Source organism: Leptopilina heterotoma, unplaced genomic scaffold (assembly GCF_015476425.1).
Source record: "Leptopilina heterotoma isolate Lh14 unplaced genomic scaffold, ASM1547642v1 Lhet_212, whole genome shotgun sequence".
NCBI classification, from domain to species: domain Eukaryota; kingdom Metazoa; phylum Arthropoda; class Insecta; order Hymenoptera; family Figitidae; genus Leptopilina; species Leptopilina heterotoma.
The window spans coordinates 1,489,612-1,509,039 of record NW_025110930.1 but is presented as its reverse complement, the minus strand read 5'-3'; the positions used below and the strand labels follow the sequence as shown (position 1 = coordinate 1,509,039).

Here is a 19,428-nt window from a genome sequence, read left to right as displayed (position 1 = left end):
GAATATATCAATTTTTTTTACAAGCACACTTTTAATTTCAATTAATTTGCAATATTCAATCATTTCTTTTCTATTCAAAAGTTTATAAGATTAATGTTTGTAACCTGTTTCTATTATCAAGTATTATTTCTCAGAAATTCCATCATCTGTTAATAAAGAAGAAGATCCGAATTTCTTTTTTAAATAATTGGAAATATTTTGAAGATTCTCTAATTCCAATACTATCAAATCCAAATTTCTCTCATAATTTGTTTTGGATCCTTCAAACTGCATGAATTCAAAAGAGAATAAAAAATCCAACTTTAAAATTAAATTTTGAAAGGAAATTTTAATTGAAATAATGTTTTTTAATAATGCAAACAAAAATTACGTACATTTTTAATTTCAATTCATTACAAAATTGTCAATTATTTTTACCACGGACAACTGGTTTGTCGCGCTAAGAATTTACTCAAGGCAAGTTGGTTCTACTCTTACTGGTAAATTGAGATCAGTTTATAAACAAATTAGAAGTTATTTTACCACTTTTATGAATCAAATTTAGTAGGAGAAACATTTTTTGAAAATTTATAAAGAAACATATGTACTTCTTTAGAAAGAAAATGTGTGGCAATATAATATATGTTTATGGAAAATGGATGAATGGCTGGTTCGAAAACAGAAAGAAAACGAATATTGCTTGTCATGGTTGAGCAATAATTGCATTAGGACGACCTTCCTTTATCAAAAGCACAAGTTTAGATACTGATTATTTTACCATTAATTATGCTCTAAAGAATTTATATTCAAACAACTCGGATTTTTATAATACTCTTATTTTTAAGGTCCATGAACTTGGCGTCGGAATTCAGTATGGGAACGTTCATAAACTACGTAGACCAATTTTTTGGAAATTTTAACACCCCCCTCCCCCACGTGAACGCAATTACATGTATTAGCGCCATTTTTGCCTCTTATGGTAGACAATTGCTTGACCCCCCCTCCCCCTAGACGTGCTACGTAGTTTATGAATGTTCCCTATCAAAAACTATTTTTCGGGATTTTTAGTGATGGCACTAAAATTTTAGTTTCCATTCACCTGGAATTCCGAAGCTTTCCATCTAAAAGATCAAACATTAAAAATTAAAGTAAAAAACATTAAAAGTTTGTACTCAAAACCTTTGAAAAAATTGTTTAATTTTTCTTGGTTTCACAGAAAAAGAACTATTTAACTATTCATAAATTTCTAATAAAAAATTTTTATATAAAAGAATTAAAATTCTACTTTTTAACAATTAATTAGAAAATTGTCTTCCCTAACTAAATTTTCTCAAATGATCTCTGCTCCTAAAATGATAAGGATCTTGAAATAGTAACTAATTCAAAGACTGGGGTCCATAACCGTTAGATGAAACAGAATTGCATCAGTTTTAAATTTAAATATTTATTAAAGAGAATTCAATTAGTTTAGGAATAGGGCTCGGATGAAATTACAAGCTGCATATCTCGAAAAATATTAAAACATATTTTTTTAGTCTTATAATGATGAATAGCTCTTGCATAGGAAGCTCCGAAATTTAAATTGCTAGGTCATGTTGTCTAATCTCTGGAGTAAATATACATTGACCATTGCCATCTATTGTCTTCTTTTTACTTCCCCCAGCCTCTCATCCTGCTTTGGCCATTCTCGATGTCAACATAGTCTAAAGTTGAAGGCTCCAGTGTATATTTAAATTTTATATTAGAAAGTTTATGAATTCTCAGCATTATTTGCAGGGATGAAGCCCTAAAGAATTTTCTGATTCTTAGATTCATTTTGTTTCATTCAAAATAAATTTTTCTTTAAAAAAAAACGGGTTTTTGATGCAAAGAATATTTCATTATAAAGTTTAATTACTGTCAGGATAATAAATATAAATTTTCAAATTAAAATTCTTGAAAATTTCAGAATTTAGGTCTTTTTTATGATTTTCTTAACCAATTTTACTTTCCCTGATTTTCTTCCGAATTCCCTAAATTCCCTGACCTCTGTCAACCCTAATTTGGAAATAACTACAAATATTTTTAATTTTTCTTAAAAAGGGTAGTTGTATCAATCTTGACTTCTGGAACTTTCTAGAAACTTCATGCAACTGTCTGGAAAGTTTATATCTCTCAACAGTTCTATAAATTAAAAAATATAAGAAATTTGAAGCCAAAGAAAAAAATAATTCTTTTCAGTAGAATAATTTCATTTCTTCATTCCTACCAGTAGAAGTATAAACAAAGGATAAAATTTAGAAAACTGAATTCAAGTGAAGAAAAGAACAAGAGAAGAAGCAATGAAAATTGTCAAAATATTCTAAATCAATGCAAACCCACTTCCACATCACTTTAAAAGAAACTTTCCAATTTTGAACATATTTTTGTAAATTCCCTTTCCTCGAACATATAATCACTTTCCTCTTTCATTTACTATCTCTTTTTAGCATCTTCTAACAAAATTATTTTTTTATTTAAATAAAAAAACCTTTTTCACAAATATATTTATCGAATTATTGTATTGCATAATTTATTCGTAATACTATTATTCAATAATTATTTCCTGAATGCTATTATTCAACCACTGTCATTATTAAAAAATCTTAGATTTTTTCAATTACGGGAAAAGCAACAAGCGTCACGTGGTCATTCCGTAAAGACAGTTACTGCGACTGCAACTTTTACCATACAACCAATGGACACTCTTATGAACAATCAACTAGAAGATATGTGACGTGTGTGCGTGTTTGAGTATGTGGAACCTGCATACCATGGATTATTGCCCAACAAAACTCGTCTGTCAGTGCGGGATTCCCTTTCAGACCGTTCGGACGAACACCTTTGATTATATTCCGAGGTCTCTTTCGTTTTTGTTTTGTTTAAAACACTTATTGGTATCGTCAACCGCGTGTACAGAGATAAACGTCAACAAACGAGATCCTAAAGAAAAGTACGCGACCTAGTGAACTCTTTCTTGGTAGAATCTATACATACTTCGCATTCTCGGAGTCATATTTACATTTCATTTCTAAAATACACCTTGCTGAATTTTGTTAAATTTATTGTATAAGCAGTTTCTTTGTTACTACATAAAGTGTGTAATTTTTTATTTCTGTTTTTTTAAATCGAAATTGTAAAAAAGTGTATCGATCACACTTTTAATGATTGCTTGGACTTTTAAAAAATAATCTTTTAATATTTTTATTAAATGTTTTGCTTTCTGGAAATTTTTATTCCTTTTGGTTTTAATAATTTTGATGATGCACATTGTACATCTAAACAAACACATTTTATATAATTTTATATACTAATTGACAGTTTTTTAATTATCATTTATAAAAAATTTCTTTGATTAAAATAACCGATTACTTGTCTATTATGGAATAAATATTTACTGGCATCAAATAATTTTTATTTGAATCAAATATTAACTATAATCCTATAAGTTCTAAATGTTCAAATGAATTAAATTTGTTTATTTCTTCTTAACCTTAAAATTTTATTGCATTAATATAGCATCACGTATTAAAAGATAAACTATCAAAGATTCTAAATGTTTACTTTGTTTTTGCAATTTATAAGAGTCAGTAATTTTTATAAATATTTATATAAGAATAAAATTATTGTTTCAAATGCAATTTATTTGATTTAAAGAAATATTGTTTGATTCAAGTATAAACATTTATTTGCTATTAGACGAAAAATCGGTTATTTGAATCAAATAAATATTTTTCAATGAAAAAATGATTATAAATAGCATAAATTTATTGAGGTACACTAACATTTATTTGATTAGAATTATCATGTACTTGTTAATTGTTATTAAAGCTTAACGATTGTAATATTTACAAACAAATGTTTTAAATCTTTAAAATTAATGTTAATTATTCCTTAAATATATGTCAAGTATTTAGTAAATTATATAGTTGGTTATTTCCTAAAGCATTAGAATTAGTTTTGGTAAAAGTTTTTTATTTTGTCAGAAATTTAATGTCAAGAACAAATAGACAATATTCGCAATAAAATTTATCTGCATGACAAAGAATTTCATGACAAATTGGAATGATTTTAAAAATTGAGTCAATTAGTCCTTTCTCATCTTGTATGTAAGTAGAAGGAAATTTCTCACGATTTCAATTTCATAAGTAGGTTTCGAGTTCGCTTTTGAATGATGAACTGACAACGAACATTTTAAAAATACGTAATTTCTTTTTCATTCAATTTCAAGAATGCAATCAAAGTTCATTCAAATATTTCATTGTGTATTGAAAAAGTTGTTGTATTTTTCAGAATAGAACAAATTTTCAAAACTTTTCTAGCTAATTTTTATGACTCATTTATTTGTTCATTCAATTTGTTTTTAATTTATTTTCATTTATAGATATGCAAATCTTAACAATTTGTTAATATCGTACTAAATTTTGAAAATCAAAATAAAAAATGAATTTACTTTTTTCTAGGTTTTAAAAAGCAAAAATACAATTAACAACATATTACACTGAGATAAAATAAAACGAATATGTAGACATTCGCACATGAAAGCAAGATATTATTATTAGAATACTATATGGATAAAATTTGTGCGTAGAAAAAATTATATTCCAAGGTAATCATCTCTAGAAATCTTTGCTCCTCGGTTTAATTTAACAATTGCTATTTAAAAATAGGAATTGTTCTTTGTTTTAAAGCGTATTTTACTTTCAGTTTTTAATTCGTGTTGTGAATCAAAAACATTATATATACAATAAACAAATTGACGTAAAGTGATGATCAGGACTAATTAAAATAATAATTAAAAACGAACATTAAGTTGATTTTCGAAAAAAAAGTTAAGTTAAATCTTAAAAATGCCTACAAAGGAAGAAGAAATTCAAAGAGAAAAAATAAGGAAGATGTTTAGTTGGAGTATCAGTTGGTATGTTTGATTTCTTTGTTACTTTCCTTAAGAACATTTTTTTTTCTTGAATAAACCAAATTGCGTCACCATCTATTTTAAATTCAAAAGAATCCCTTTTTTCAGTTCATTTAGATGTACATTATAGTACATACTAGGATAATGAATTTTATTGACAAAATACTAAAGGATGATTTCACAAGAATATCTGACCATTATACTGCTTTCTACTTTCCTCAATCGACGACAAAAATATCTTGAATATGAGCGAAAGAGAGAGGAATCGGTTTCCTGTCGAGTTGTTAAAAAATCGAATTCTTAATTGTGCGTTATGATAATTAACCTCAGGTTTTAAAATATCTTAATATCTTATTTTTTTATAAAAAATTTTACAGTGAAATTTTTTTCATTTCACATGATAGACAAAACTGTATACAGTTTTGTCTATCATGTGAAATGAAAAAATATAATATATAATATAAATTATAATTTTAAATATTCGAAATGAAAAGTTTTCTTTGAAAAAGTTAATCAAAAGAAGTAAAAATAACGAAAAGAGGTGCAGTATTTGATGAAGCCGAAAAACTAAGTGTAAAAACAAGCCACACTTTTTGTACATTTTTTATTTTTGAGAAGTTGTTTGGGTTATGAGCTTCATATATAGGTAACTTTAGCTTGTACAAAGTCTCGAGCTGAGTAAAGGTGTCCAGTAAAAAATTCATTATATATTTTTTAAAAGAAAAAAAAATTACAAACGGTATTTTTATTTTGTTTTGTTCGATTCATTTTTTTGCATTAACGTTTTTCGGATTTAGGACAAAATTTATTTTTACACATCTTTTTTAATTACTGCGATTAAAATACAAAAGAGTTTCTTGTTTTTTTCTCTTTAAATTATTATATAAAACTCAGTTCCTTTAAATTTTGTTTTCTTCTTAACAATTTCCCAATTTCTGTATTATTTTTCCTCTTTTACGTATTTTTTCAATTATTTCCACTACTCATCATTTCAAAACAAAAACCTTCATATATATAAACACTTATGAAACGAACCGTACAAATTACCTCATTTCCACAAATTCTTTTACGAGAATTATTATTTTCAAGTATGACAAGAAATTTTCATGCTTAAAATGTCCAACTTTCTTAAAATTAACTCCAAATTTTCATAATTTTTGTTAATTATTTTTAAAGCAGCTGGTTTGGAAAATTTAATTTTGCAACATACATGGAACCTATGACATCAAAATGAAGTCGAGTTCATAAACGCGCGTGAAAGTGATTGGTAATCGTCGTGCGTATATAGTGAAAGGCAATGTTCATCACACACAACTTTTCTGCTCCAGAGATCAAACAGATTCAGAAAGCCAAGTTGTGTGAAGAATGAACTTTGGCTTGGGAATTTACGCTTTTCCATCCCTTTCTCCCCACCTAAATTATTTCTCTCTCTCTCTCTCTCTCTTTCTCGCAACTTAATTTTCGATTTCATCACGCTTCAATGCATTCAGGAATCGACCACCAAAGCATTTAAAACTGAAACCTGTTTGGTATCGTTAACCATAAAACCGGTTTTGAACCACATTACCTTCCATCGGTAAATCCCCCATGAATTCCCATTTTATATTTTGAAAAACTCCAATATCATATTAATTGAGTCCACGTTAAAAAACATTTACGAAAAAAACCCGAAAATTCGAAAGATAATTCTAAAATTTATACTCAAAATTCTTTCTTTGTTATTACTGCAATAATGTTTAATTTTTTGATTTAATTAAATTTATACACCTTTCAGACCAAAAAGCTATAAATATTCTCTAACCTAATTGGATTCACTCTTTTGTTTCTAATTGTCAAGAAGTTATTTCTACTTTTCTTTTCCTCAATTATTCGCAAAAAAACAAAAAAATAATTTCAGTAAACTGAAACCTTGTGAAAAACAAAATAAATCTGTTCCCGGCGATTCGGAAGGGTGACTACACATGAACCGCGCCTCTAGTCTTGTAAAATAAAACGAATAATATCGTCTCACCTTCAACGAACACTCAAAAGCAATGTGGTTAAAATACAGAATTCTTTTCAAAATGTACACAATTAAGTTATGAAGAATTTCAAACTATTTCAGAACTTTACTTTTCTAACAATTATTAATTATCAAAATTTCTATACTTTTTGATACATGTTCACAGAAAAGTGGTTTAATTTAAAACAAAACGATATCTTCAATCTTGAGTTCAATGTCATTTTTATATTCGTGATCCTTGAAAGTAATGTGAATAATCTGATTTCACAATTATTTTTTTACTCTCATTACACTCAATTGTAAATAATTTCTCTAGAAATAATTAAAAATAGAGAATTAGAAGGACAATGAACATTGAAAAAAATAGTACAGAATTTCTAATTTTAAAAATATATAAATTATTTTCTAAAGCTTTATAACAATATTTTTTAAAAATTTCAATTTTTTTAATTATGCTTTTTTTAAAACGTTATTAATTAATGTTTAGCTACACTTATCATTAAAATAAAAAACGAACCATGACAAAAAATTGTTAAATTGAAAATATTTCCAAGTAAATATATATAAACAAAATTTCCCGTAAATTTTACAAGTTTACGCTAAATAGAAAAAATCATGATTCATTAACAAAGTGCAAAAATATTTTATTTACATATTTGAAAAATTAAACACTTTTTTCTAAACCTTTGTTGACAAGAGGATATCCACTACTTCTACAAGATGGCAGCACATCTATTAAAATCAAATAGGCAACGTACTCTTGAATAAATTTTCCATTTTCAATCATTTTTTTGTTATTTATTGTTTTCTGAATCTTTATTCAGTTGCATATTATGTCAAATAAAATTTTTGTTTAAAATAAATAACTAATTTAGTAAATAAGTAGGATTACGTCCTTCCATGATAGATAAATATACTTTTAATTGACTCAAATAAACTATAATTGGTTTAAATAAAATTTTTTTTTTTTTGATGTAGCTATATGTACACTGAAGTTTACATCAATTTAATTATTTATATTTGATTGAAGTGTGTATAATAATAGTTTTGCAAAATTAATTTTCAAAGTAGCTGCTTTAAAGTAAACAAATTATTATTTTTTTCTTGTTCCGTTTTTAACAAATAGGTAAATAAATAACCTTAAGATTTGATAGTTTATATATTTGCAGTTGCTTTTGAATTCATCTGAGTCAAAAATTTTTTTTTACCTAAATAGAATATACCTATAAATAAATCCTAAATGTTCTATAGACAAAATTTATGCTAAGTTTAGTAATTAATCAGTTTTTTATGCACTTCTACAATATTTGCTAAAGTAAATCTCATGATTAATTCATGAGATCATTAACTTTGAATATATTGCGGAATTTAGAGTTTATACAAATATACATTTTAATTCTATTAAAACTTCTTTAATGTACTGACATATAAATGACTTCTAGTTTTATAGAAATTTTAATCCAGAATTCTTTTTCAATTAAACTTTACAAATTTTGAATGTCCGACTAACTTTTTTTCGTGAGAAAAAGAAATTAAGAAAATGAAGAATAATTATATAAATACTAAAAAACATGCTAAACTTACAGAAATAAATTTCAGCCTGTGCCCGACCTCTATCCTAGAGCTGCTTCTTTATAGTGTCTTTTCAAGTTACCAAAGAACAACTTATATTCGCGATTGTAGAAATTTCAAGCACTCCCGAACCACGTGTCATCAAACTGGAAAAGGGTGAAATTTTTACAATTACATACGATCGCGGTTTTAAATATTACGAACACTCCCGGTACCTTAAGATAACTGAAAAAAATTATAACACCCTACTTGTCACTTGATCGCGAGTATAAAAAATTCGAGCACTCCCGAAAACAACACTTACTTATAGAAATTAAAAATTTGAATCGAGGGTGATTCTAGAAACACGTGGTCGAACGAAACGCATGCGCTACCGACGTTAACACTCACTTTGGTGAAATTAAAATTTCGAATTAAAGGTGCTTTTAGAAGCACGTGGTTCAACCAGACATGCGAATGTATAATTTCAAATTTTGCACCAATTCTTCAGATCCACGCTGTTTTTGAAACTAATCCTGTCCATACAGTGGCGCCACGTCGTCTCTCCAAATCTGAAAATTCGAAATAATTTTTATTAAATACAAATAAATATATTGTATAGATAAAAATATTTTGTGCTGAAAATTACTAACACTAAAAGTTAGCAAACATTTTCTACCTTTTAAAATAAGTAATGTAATGTTTTAATTAAAATAAGGAATGAGTCGGTGAGTTGAGTCCAACACTCAATTTTTGAAACACGTGGTTATACAAGAATTAAACGTTCAAAAATTATTTTTATAAATTTTGCACCAATCATTTTCTATACCTTTTGTAAGATGTGTCTCACGTAAACATAAATTTCCAAATACGGCATAAAAACTAATTTATATTTTCAATTAAAACATTTGATGATAATGTTCATACAAATATTGTGATATAACAAGTGAAATCATACAAACATTTAAATTCGCATAAAGATTGCATATCAGAGTGAGAGAAAAAAGAGAGAAGCGTCTGATTTTCATGAGACAACCACAATTTTAAAAACTCGACAATTTAAATTTTAATCTTCTTTTCAGTATTAATTTAAATATTATTCCTATGAATTGATAAAAATTTAATTCCTTTTTTATGAAATTGGAAAATTTTTACTTTATAATCCAAAACCCAAAGATATTTTCTTAAAATATAATTAACAGTATTTGCATATATACCTATCTACGCAGAGCTAGATTGCAGCATAGAAACAGAACAATGCTTGACATATTAGACATGTAATAATAATTACAAACTTAAAAACTGAAATATAACAAATTTAACAAACAGGATGGAATTATGGAAGAAACAACAAGTTAGATCGCTTTCGTATACAATATATACAGACTCATTTGTACATGCTTGCACGCACCAATAACCAATGACATTTTGAGATTCTCACAATGATTCATATAATAATTTCCACGAATTTAAAATACCATCTAATCTTCTTGTCATGTGTGCATTTATTTTAGAACATAATATCTGCAGGCACAGCAAACATGAAGGTGTCTTAATTTCATATTTCACAAGAAATATTTATTTAAATAATAATATTAATTAGCAAAAGTAAATTGCAGGTACATATATTAATTAATAACCGACATTTGTATAGTCAAATTATTATTAGGTGATTAAGTCAGTGAAATTATACAAATAACATTCTCGCGTGATTGGTTATGAGATGACAATGCAAAAATAAGTACAAACAGTCGTGTTGATAAAACATACTAATATACAATGTTTTATGGACAATTATGGCACAGAAATGAACATTTAAAAATTTTATTTTACATAATAAAAAAACAATCAATATTTAAACAAGAAAACATTTTTCAAGTTCAATAGCCTCAACTATATAAATAAGTATATAATATAATAAATAAAATATAAAAATAATAAAGAAATAAACAAAATTTGCAATATCAATAAAGGCATCCTGCAAAATTTAAACTGCTCAACTTAGTGACATAACATACTTTTCTATTAATCCTAATACTTTGTAAAATATCTAACTTAATACGTAATTCTATTTCTTTCTCATTATGTAAATAAGAACATTTTTGGTCAGAATAAATTGATAAAAACAAGTCTCTTATATAAGATATTTCTACTACTTTAAATCAGCAAAGGATTCTAAACCTACAAATTTTGATGAAAATCCAATCTCTATATGTAAACAAAAAAAAAGTAAAAGATGACAATATTCTTATTTACATCAAATTTTTTTTTTTATAAAAATATATAATAAAAAATACATATTTTTTTTCTCACCATTAATTATATAGAGAATTTCAAATAATTACGTCAATTTATTATTACTTTTTTTATACAATGATACTTTAATTTTAAATCTCGTTTTTATAAATGATGTTTTTGTGATAAAGAAGTAGAAGAGGAATTTATATGCTAACCACTCAGCTTCTCAGACAAATCAAAATGACATCGCAGATTTTTTAAATCGATAAAAAGAAGTTTATATTTAAAAAAACAAAAATATCAAAACTTTACTTCTTTTAAAAATAGAAATATTTACGTTTTTCATTAATAACAACGAAAATGAGGAAAATGTTTATTTTCCTTTTTTAATACGTATTATTATATAAATGATTTTACGTTTGAATATAAGGACTATACGAATAATCGTTCAAAATATTTGATTCAGTTTTTTAAGAGAAAATTTCTGCAATATCAAGTACTCATAACATCTTTAAAAGAAAAAGTGACTCTTTAGAATTAAAAATCCGATCTTATTTAATCGATTACGTATATTGTGAATTGAGAAAGTGCAGACTGATCCGCCTTGAGACCTAACGTTGAGTTTATCACCAATTTATGTACCTATATATAATATATTTATACGAAGTCTTGAAATTAAATAAATAATCAAAAAAATGTGCGAAAATATTTTTGTATTAGAATGATAATTGTTTAAACAAATAATACAACAAAAAATACTTTAATTTTAGATCAGTCTTAAATTCAACATACTGTCTGCTTACATGTAAAATATACCGAAACACATTACTTAAATTCACACGAAAAGAAATTATCAAGAATATTGATCAAATCAAAATATCAAATTATTTCTTTTAAGAAATTTTTTAAGAGTTGTAAGGGGAAAAAAATGTCATGTCCTTTAAATTCTGAATATTCAAATGAACGAAATTATTCATTTCTTCTTTAAATTAAAATTTTATTGCAATAAAGTTGCGTCAAACGTTAAAAAAATTAATTACAAAGATTTTAAATGTTTAATTTTATTCTTGCTTTTCATAACGGTTAATAATTTTTATAAATATTTATAGTGGCAAAAAATTTCGTTCATTTGAACCTTCATAACTTGTATGGATCATAAAATTTCTGATAATGTCATACTCTCTAAATTTGAATTAGTAAAAACTAAAAATGTTTACTAATTTGAATTAGTTACTGACTTTTTGCTTTTGAATTAGTCAATTTTACTAATAAATTAGTAGAAATTACTATTGCTAAACTATTTTTGCTTTTAATTATAGTAAATTTTACTAATACCTTAGTAGAAATGACTATTAGTAAAATATATTAATTCAAAAGCAAAAAGTCAGTCATTAATTCAAATCAGTAAACATTTTTATTAACTCAGATTTGGAAAGTAAATGATAGAAAATTAATTAAAAATACTGAATTATAAGTTCCGCTGCGTTTCAGTTAAATTAAAATAAAACTCACTATCGTACGACTACAAAATTAAATTTTATATAAAAAAAAAATAAAACAATGCTAATATAATAGAAATATTTTTCAAAATAATAACATTTTTTTTGTCCCCGTGATAGAATTCAAGAAAATTCGTTTAAGAAATCAAAGGAATTTAAACTTTTTTAATTCTTTTGATCATTATGACTTCTAAATTCTAATAGAACGTCAATATTAGATAAACGAGTATAAAATCAACATCTCGTACCTACTCTATGTGACGTGTTGCGTTTTCCTTCACCTCAGTAACCTTAAAGACAAAAAACTGAAGACCATACAAGGACACGGCCAGTTTGAAAGTTGAAGAAGGAAGTTAAAAGGGATTAATCACTAAATTTTCTACAATAGAATTAGACACTTCATTGTCAAATTACTTCTAAATTATGTACTTAAAAAAAAATTTATAAAATTTTCCATATTTCTTCAAATTATAATATGATAAATTTGCATAATTTAAATTTGATTTCAATTATCCTCAATAATTAATTATAATTAGGTACAAATTTCGTGAAATGTCAAAATTCTGATATAATTATTAGGTATGAAATTTATTTTATGATGTCATCGAAAGAAAATTAATATGTAATCCCATGAAAAAGTATCGCTGTTCTAGATACAATTTTTTTTCGTATGCATAAAACTTTTTTGGTTCAAGAAAAGAACTTAAAAATTAAAATAAAAGTAAATTTTTCTCAAATTTGATTCAAGCAGTTAAAAAATTTGCACTTAAATAAAGTTCTTCAAATTTTGCATATTTTCTAATTTTATTCTTAAAGGAAAAGCTCAGTTGGGCGCAGATTATGGCGCCTAAACTTTGGGAAGATTAAATTCCGTTTACATTTAGGGACACGAAAAGCATGAAAGAATATTCATAATTGAATATCAATGTTTCAGGCTACTTTTTTATTGACCAGCAACGTCATTCAAATCGATCATACATATATGTAACTATACTATATCTGCATTTGCGTGCGCAAACGTGAAATAAAAAAAACCCCGGTATTCAAAAACAGACGTTTAATAACACATCATTAAAATAATTCAGAGTTTACACCCACTTATGAAATAAGAAATACAGCATACCCCATGCGTATATTATACATGTTTTCACTGGGTTACTTTTTTATTATTTAAGGCGCAAATTTAAATTACTGCTCCATAAATGTCAATAAATTAATTGTATATTATATGTTACACCGAATTTATTTATTTATTATCTTTTTCATTTTATTGTTGTATATACTCTCTAAATTTGAAATAGTAAAAATGTTTACTGACTTTTTGCTTTTAATTTAGTAAATTCTACTCATAAACTAGTAGAAATTACGATTTATTAGTAAAGTATACTAAAAGCAAAAAGTTATACACTAATTCTAATTAGTAAACATTTTTACTTTTTTTACTTCCTGAATCTTTTATTCAAAAACTTAAAAATTTATGACAGGAACAAATTTTCCTCGTATTATTAACATTCATTAAAAGTGATGTTTGAATACAAATTAATCAAATTGAAAAAACACTAATTGATTCAAATGATATAGTATAATTGATTATTATCAGTAAATATTTACTTTAACCATATAATTATTACTTGAGTCAAATTTATCTACGTATTCGTGAAATTGATCTCTTTTTATTAAAAAAGTGGTTAAAATAATGAATTATTTAATAAAACAATAAAGAGTTTTTCTATATAAAAAAAATTATTTTCTGAATAATTTAATTAGTTTTCAAAGTTAAAAATCGTTATTTAAACCTTTGAGTATAACTGATTAAACGTAATTACGAATATAGTTGAAAAAATTGAAAATTATTTATTTACTTACACTTATAAGAACTTTCCGGATTTCACTATACTGAATTGGAAACCTGAAAAAAATATAATTTATTATTTTTCTAATACAAATAGTGTATAAAAAAATTGAATAATATTTGATTTATTTATTGACATTTTGCAAAAAAATATATTTCTTTTTGAAATTTAAAATATTGAGAAATAATTGAACTAGAATAGAGTCTGACTGCACCAATCTGTTTCTACTTGCAAAAAGCGAGAGTATTTTAAAGTGATAGCGGAATTGTATTGTCAGCCGTACTTTACATTTTAGAATAGAATAACATTATAAATTACTTTTCGTATACACGAGATTAAACCAGCATTATTTTTTTTTTTTTACTATATCCTACAGTCTACTTGTAATAACGTGAAAGTTACCTGCAATAAATTTTCGAAGAAATTTTCATATTAAAAAGGATATTTTTAAAAATTTTCATATTTTTAAAATTTAAACAAACTTTTTTTTCGTCAAATATACGTATGTATTACGCAAGTAAAATTTGACTGAAAAACTTTTTTTTTTATTTTAGACAATTAATTATAATTAATTACATAATACCTCTTCAGAATGGTGCAATCCCTCTGAAACAGTTTTTTTTTCTTTTAACGCATAATACGCGATGATTGTTATGTAATTAAAAAATTGAAAGAATAAACAAATGGAGTTTTTTCGTACTTTAACCAGAATTTTTGTTACAATTTTCATACTAAAAAAAGCAGAAAAATTCTTAATAGAAATAAATGGTTATGCTATGAATCAGCGAATTCCCCAGTGTTAGTGATAGAATGCTTAACTGCAATGTGTAATTTGTGAAACATGAGACAACGAAATAATTTAACAGGAGGCGATTCGATTAATTTGCCTCGAAAGTATCTTTGATACGTTTATAGTTATAACAATACACATGCACACTTATTCACTGGTGTAAGTGAGGAGTTGCTGTAGGAGACGCTAAAACGGCCACGAGAAGGCCACGTCGCGTATGTCATGCTAATCGAACTTGCACAGATTGTAATTATGTATTCTTGTAACGAAATTTTTTAAAACCGAGACGGCTTGTTTTAGCTCGCGATAGTTCAAGAGTTTTTTCCTTTCATTCAAAAAACAAAAAAAAAAAGAAAAACTTCCGTTTCAGTACATGCATTTAAATAAGAAACCGATAGTAGATAATAGACTTATAAAGAAAAATGAACAATTGTCTGGAAAATTGAATTTAAAAGAAGTCACCCTTTTTTTGTAATTTGTAATAAAATTCCAAACGCATATAATATACAAAGAGGGAAAAAATAAGTCTCAGTTGTTTTGCATTAAATTTCAGACTTTGATCAAAGAAATAGATGAAGTAATGAATAAAGGTATATATATAGTGTATATGAAATAATAAAGTCTGTTCAAGAGAGCTTCACGAGTGTATGCGATATAAAAAGCTGAAAAAAATATTGGTGAAAATTTATGAACTTCTTGAACAATATTCTTGGAAAAAATACAACTTTTTATTGCTATTATACCTGTTTGATTTTCTTATAGATTTTCTTATTCATAATTATGAATAGGAGTATCGCGCAAGTATTTAGATCACCATCTTGACTTTGTTATGAATATTCAACTGCGATAATCGAAAAAAAAGACAACTGCGACTGCGTCAATAACGGATTAAGTCCTTTAACTTAGAAATGGAAGAGGACTTCACCGCGGAGAATATATTTTCTTTTTTCTATGAAAATGTATATAACAAATGTATATTTACGAGTTCTTTTGCATATAAGAATGACGTCAAAGTCAACGAGCCTTTTTGTTTATACATCTTTTTATCCTCACTTTACCAGGAATTCGTCAATTCTCAACATCCTTCATAAATTGAGTGCTTTTTGTTTATAATAAAAAAAATGCGCCAGTGCCAATAAACTTTTATGACTATTTATGGCACAATTAGTTAAAAATTAATCAAATCACTTCTTCGTTACCTTTCTTGGGAACAACGAATTTCGAGACAATTGAAATTAAAATTTGCAGTAATTCGTAATTTTATTGCAATTATTTAGGAAACGAGTTAACTTGGCTGTTTTATTCTCTCATTATTCAAATGTATTCATTTTGTATAAACCTAAGATTTAAATTTCACAACGGTTCCAGACAGAAAAGACATAACTACTATGCAGAAGTAAATTTTAGAATGGGAAATCCCCATAGATTGGGAGGTTTGCAGTTGAGGAAAGGACCATTTGAGTTTGCAAGAGCTGCATGCTGCATCAATTTTCCTACCAAATTACCCAACCTTGCCAGCCCAATTATAATCTAACATTCACTGCGAGCTGCGTAAATTGCACCATAGAGCCGGATAAACGGGAGACGGGGTCGCTGATAAAACCTAAGCGAAACAAACTCGCAATCGTCAATATATATGTATATATATACGTATATCTATTTGAGTACATGAACATTTTCACTAACCTATTCCATTTCTCATAACCGATTCCAATTACAACACTTCAGTACATAAGAACTGACACTTGTGTATTTCTTATGAAAGCGCAACTTTTACGCGTATACACTTTGCTCGATGTGTAACTCTTCCAATGAAAAGTATCTTGGCAAACACAATTACACAAATTTTTATTTTTAATATTCATTTCAAAATGTTCTTCAAGTTGGTTATTACTTTTCTTCGAACTAGTTTTTTGTTATTTTAAATATTTTTTAAAACTTGACTAACTGAATGGGAACTTTAACAAAATGAATGAAATACTATATTCGAACAGAAAGCTTTGGAGAAAAAATGTTCATTAATTTATAGGAATTTTCCCTAACATAATTTTAAAAGATATCCACTAATTCTTTAGGGAAAACAAATTCCGACAAATTCATTACACGAAGAAAAATATAAAGTAACTTTTACTACATCTATAGTGAAACATTTCTGGTAACTTTTACTACTTTCGGAGTAAATTTTGCTACGTTCAAAGAACATTTTTGTAAAAAATTATAAAAATTTACTTCGAACGTAGTAAAAGTTACCAGAAATGTTTTACTAAAAAAGTAGTAAAACAGGGTTGTCACTCTTTTACTCTTTTCAAATTCCCTGACTTTTCCAAATTTTCCAGGTTCAGGCTTCGCACTCCATTATGAGTTTAAAAAAAAGTAGGAAATAGTAGCCTCGATTACGAAAAAAAAGTAGAAAATAGTAGCCTCGGTGACAAAAAAAAGAATGAAAGAATTTCATTAAAAACTTTTTAAAAAATCGAATTTTCAAAGTATTTTAATTTAATAACACAGGTCAACAAAAAAAGACTTACTTTTTTTTATGAGATAGAGGAATGGTTTCCTATGTATTTTTGGACGCTGAACACGATCCCGACTTCCAAAATTGCCCATCACGTCAGGATTTTGAGAAAAGTGGGGGTAAAAACCCCAAAAACGCTTTTTTGAGGATTTTCAAAATTTTTTTTCTCTTTAACCTGACGTGTTAAAGACTTCCACAAGGTCTTAAATTAAAGCTTGTAATGTGAACTACAAGATCCATATCCATAAAATAAAAAAAATTAACATTTTTTTAAAAAAATGTGGTTGAAGACACCAAAAATGTGTGTTTTTGGATTGCTTTAATATAGACTTCTTGAAATTGCTTGGATTCGCTTGAAAATGTTTACTCGGGGTTTTTGAGGTTGCTGATTACGAATCCGATATTAGTTTTTTTAAAATTAAAAATGTCGGATTTGTAATCAGCGACCCCAAAAACCCTGAAGTAACAATTTTCAAGCGAATCCAAGCAATTCTTAATCTTTACATCTGCCATTTTGGTTCCGCCATTTTTAATTTTTGAAAACTAATATCGGATTCGTAATCAGCGACCCCAAAAACTCTGAGTAACCATTCTCAAGCGAATCCAAGCAATTGCAAAAAGTCTATTAAAGCAATCCAAAAACACACATTTTTGGTGTCTTTAAACCCATTTTTTGAAAAAAATTTTAATTTTTTTTTATTTTATGGATATGGATCTTGTAGTTCACATTACAAGCTTTAATTTAAGACCTTGTGGAAGTCTCTAACACGTTAGGTTAAAGAGAAAAGAAAATTTGAAAATCCTCAAAAAAGCGTTTTTGGGGTCTTTACCCCCACTTTTCTCAAAATCCTGACGTGATGGGCAATTTTGGAAGTCGGGATCGTGTTCAGCGTCCAAAAATACATAGGAAACCATTCCGCTATCTCATAAAAAAAAGTAAGTCTTTTTTTGTTGACCTGTGTAATTGATAAATAATTAAATTTTACAAGGAGTCACATTCTAATGTATTCATGTTTCTAAGTGCGAAGATTAATAATTAAAATTGTTATTAGTTAATTTAAAAAAAGATACACACTTCAAATTTTTTAATAAAATTGAATTTTCGCAAAGTTTTTTTTGAAAATTTTGAAAAATAAGATTTTTTAATTCTGTTATTTCAAGATAATTGAATTTTTATAAACAAATAATTGAAAATTTTTAATGTAATTTAAATTTCTTTACATTCTATTACAAATAATTTACTTCTTTTAAAGAATTTTATTTAAATTTTTCGAAAATAATCAAGGGAAGTTAGTCACCGTATGATTATAATTTTATTTTTAAAAATTTATTCGCAATATAAGTTCAATTATTTCTATAAATAGTAAAACTTCGACAAAACTAAATTACTTTCAGGAATTTTAATAAAATTAATTGTAAAAGTTCAATTATTTCTATAAATAACAAGAATTCATTTATATTAACCACAAGAATTCAATTACTTAAAAACAATTTTGACAAAATTCTACACAAATATTCAATTATTTTCTAAAAGAATGAAAATTTCATAGGAATTAGATTATTAAAAATAGAGTTTATCTAGATTTTTTTTAAATCAATAATTTGAAACTTTTTTATAAAATCCTCGCAATAATTCAATTACTTTCATAAATAATAAATAATAATAAATAAATAATAAATAATAATTTGTCAAAAGAATTTAATTACTTCAATTATTTTCATAAATAGCAAAAGTTTTCAGATTTACTAAATTCTTTTGAATATTATTTTTGAAAAATATTCTTCACAAGAATTCAATTATTTTCATAAATTTCCATAAAATTCGAAAAAAACAATTCAATTATTTTCAAAAGTAATAAAATTCTCCGCAGAAATTCAATTATGTTTAAAAATTTTTTGAAATTCTCCTCGAAATTTCAATTATCTTTATAAATAATTAAATTGTTCTCTACATTTCAATTATTTTCAAAAATTTTAATGAAATTGAATTAATCAAATTTTTAATTATAATTATGAACAGACAAGATTTTTTTTTTGAAAAATTGAAACAATTCTTTGTTTAATTCAA

General features: G+C 25.9%; 1 protein-coding gene across 4 annotated transcripts in view; it reads left to right on the top strand.

Moving 5' to 3' along the window:
- Nucleotides 1-2,796: 2,796 nt before the first annotated feature.
- LOC122501672 (ABC transporter G family member 23) overlaps nucleotides 2,797-19,428 on the top strand; it is a 44,680-nt gene continuing 28,048 nt past the window's right edge. Inside the window, exons 1-3 of one of the 4 annotated variants that reach the window (XM_043611323.1) lie at nucleotides 2,797-2,977; nucleotides 4,461-4,606; nucleotides 4,705-4,915. In XM_043611323.1, the coding sequence (XP_043467258.1) occupies nucleotides 4,848-4,915 (68 nt within the window). In that variant the 5' untranslated portion in view covers nucleotides 2,797-2,977; nucleotides 4,461-4,606; nucleotides 4,705-4,847. The remainder of the gene's footprint in view (nucleotides 2,978-4,460; nucleotides 4,607-4,704; nucleotides 4,916-19,428) is intronic. The other 3 variants (XM_043611324.1, XM_043611322.1, XM_043611325.1) reach the window with 3 other exon arrangements.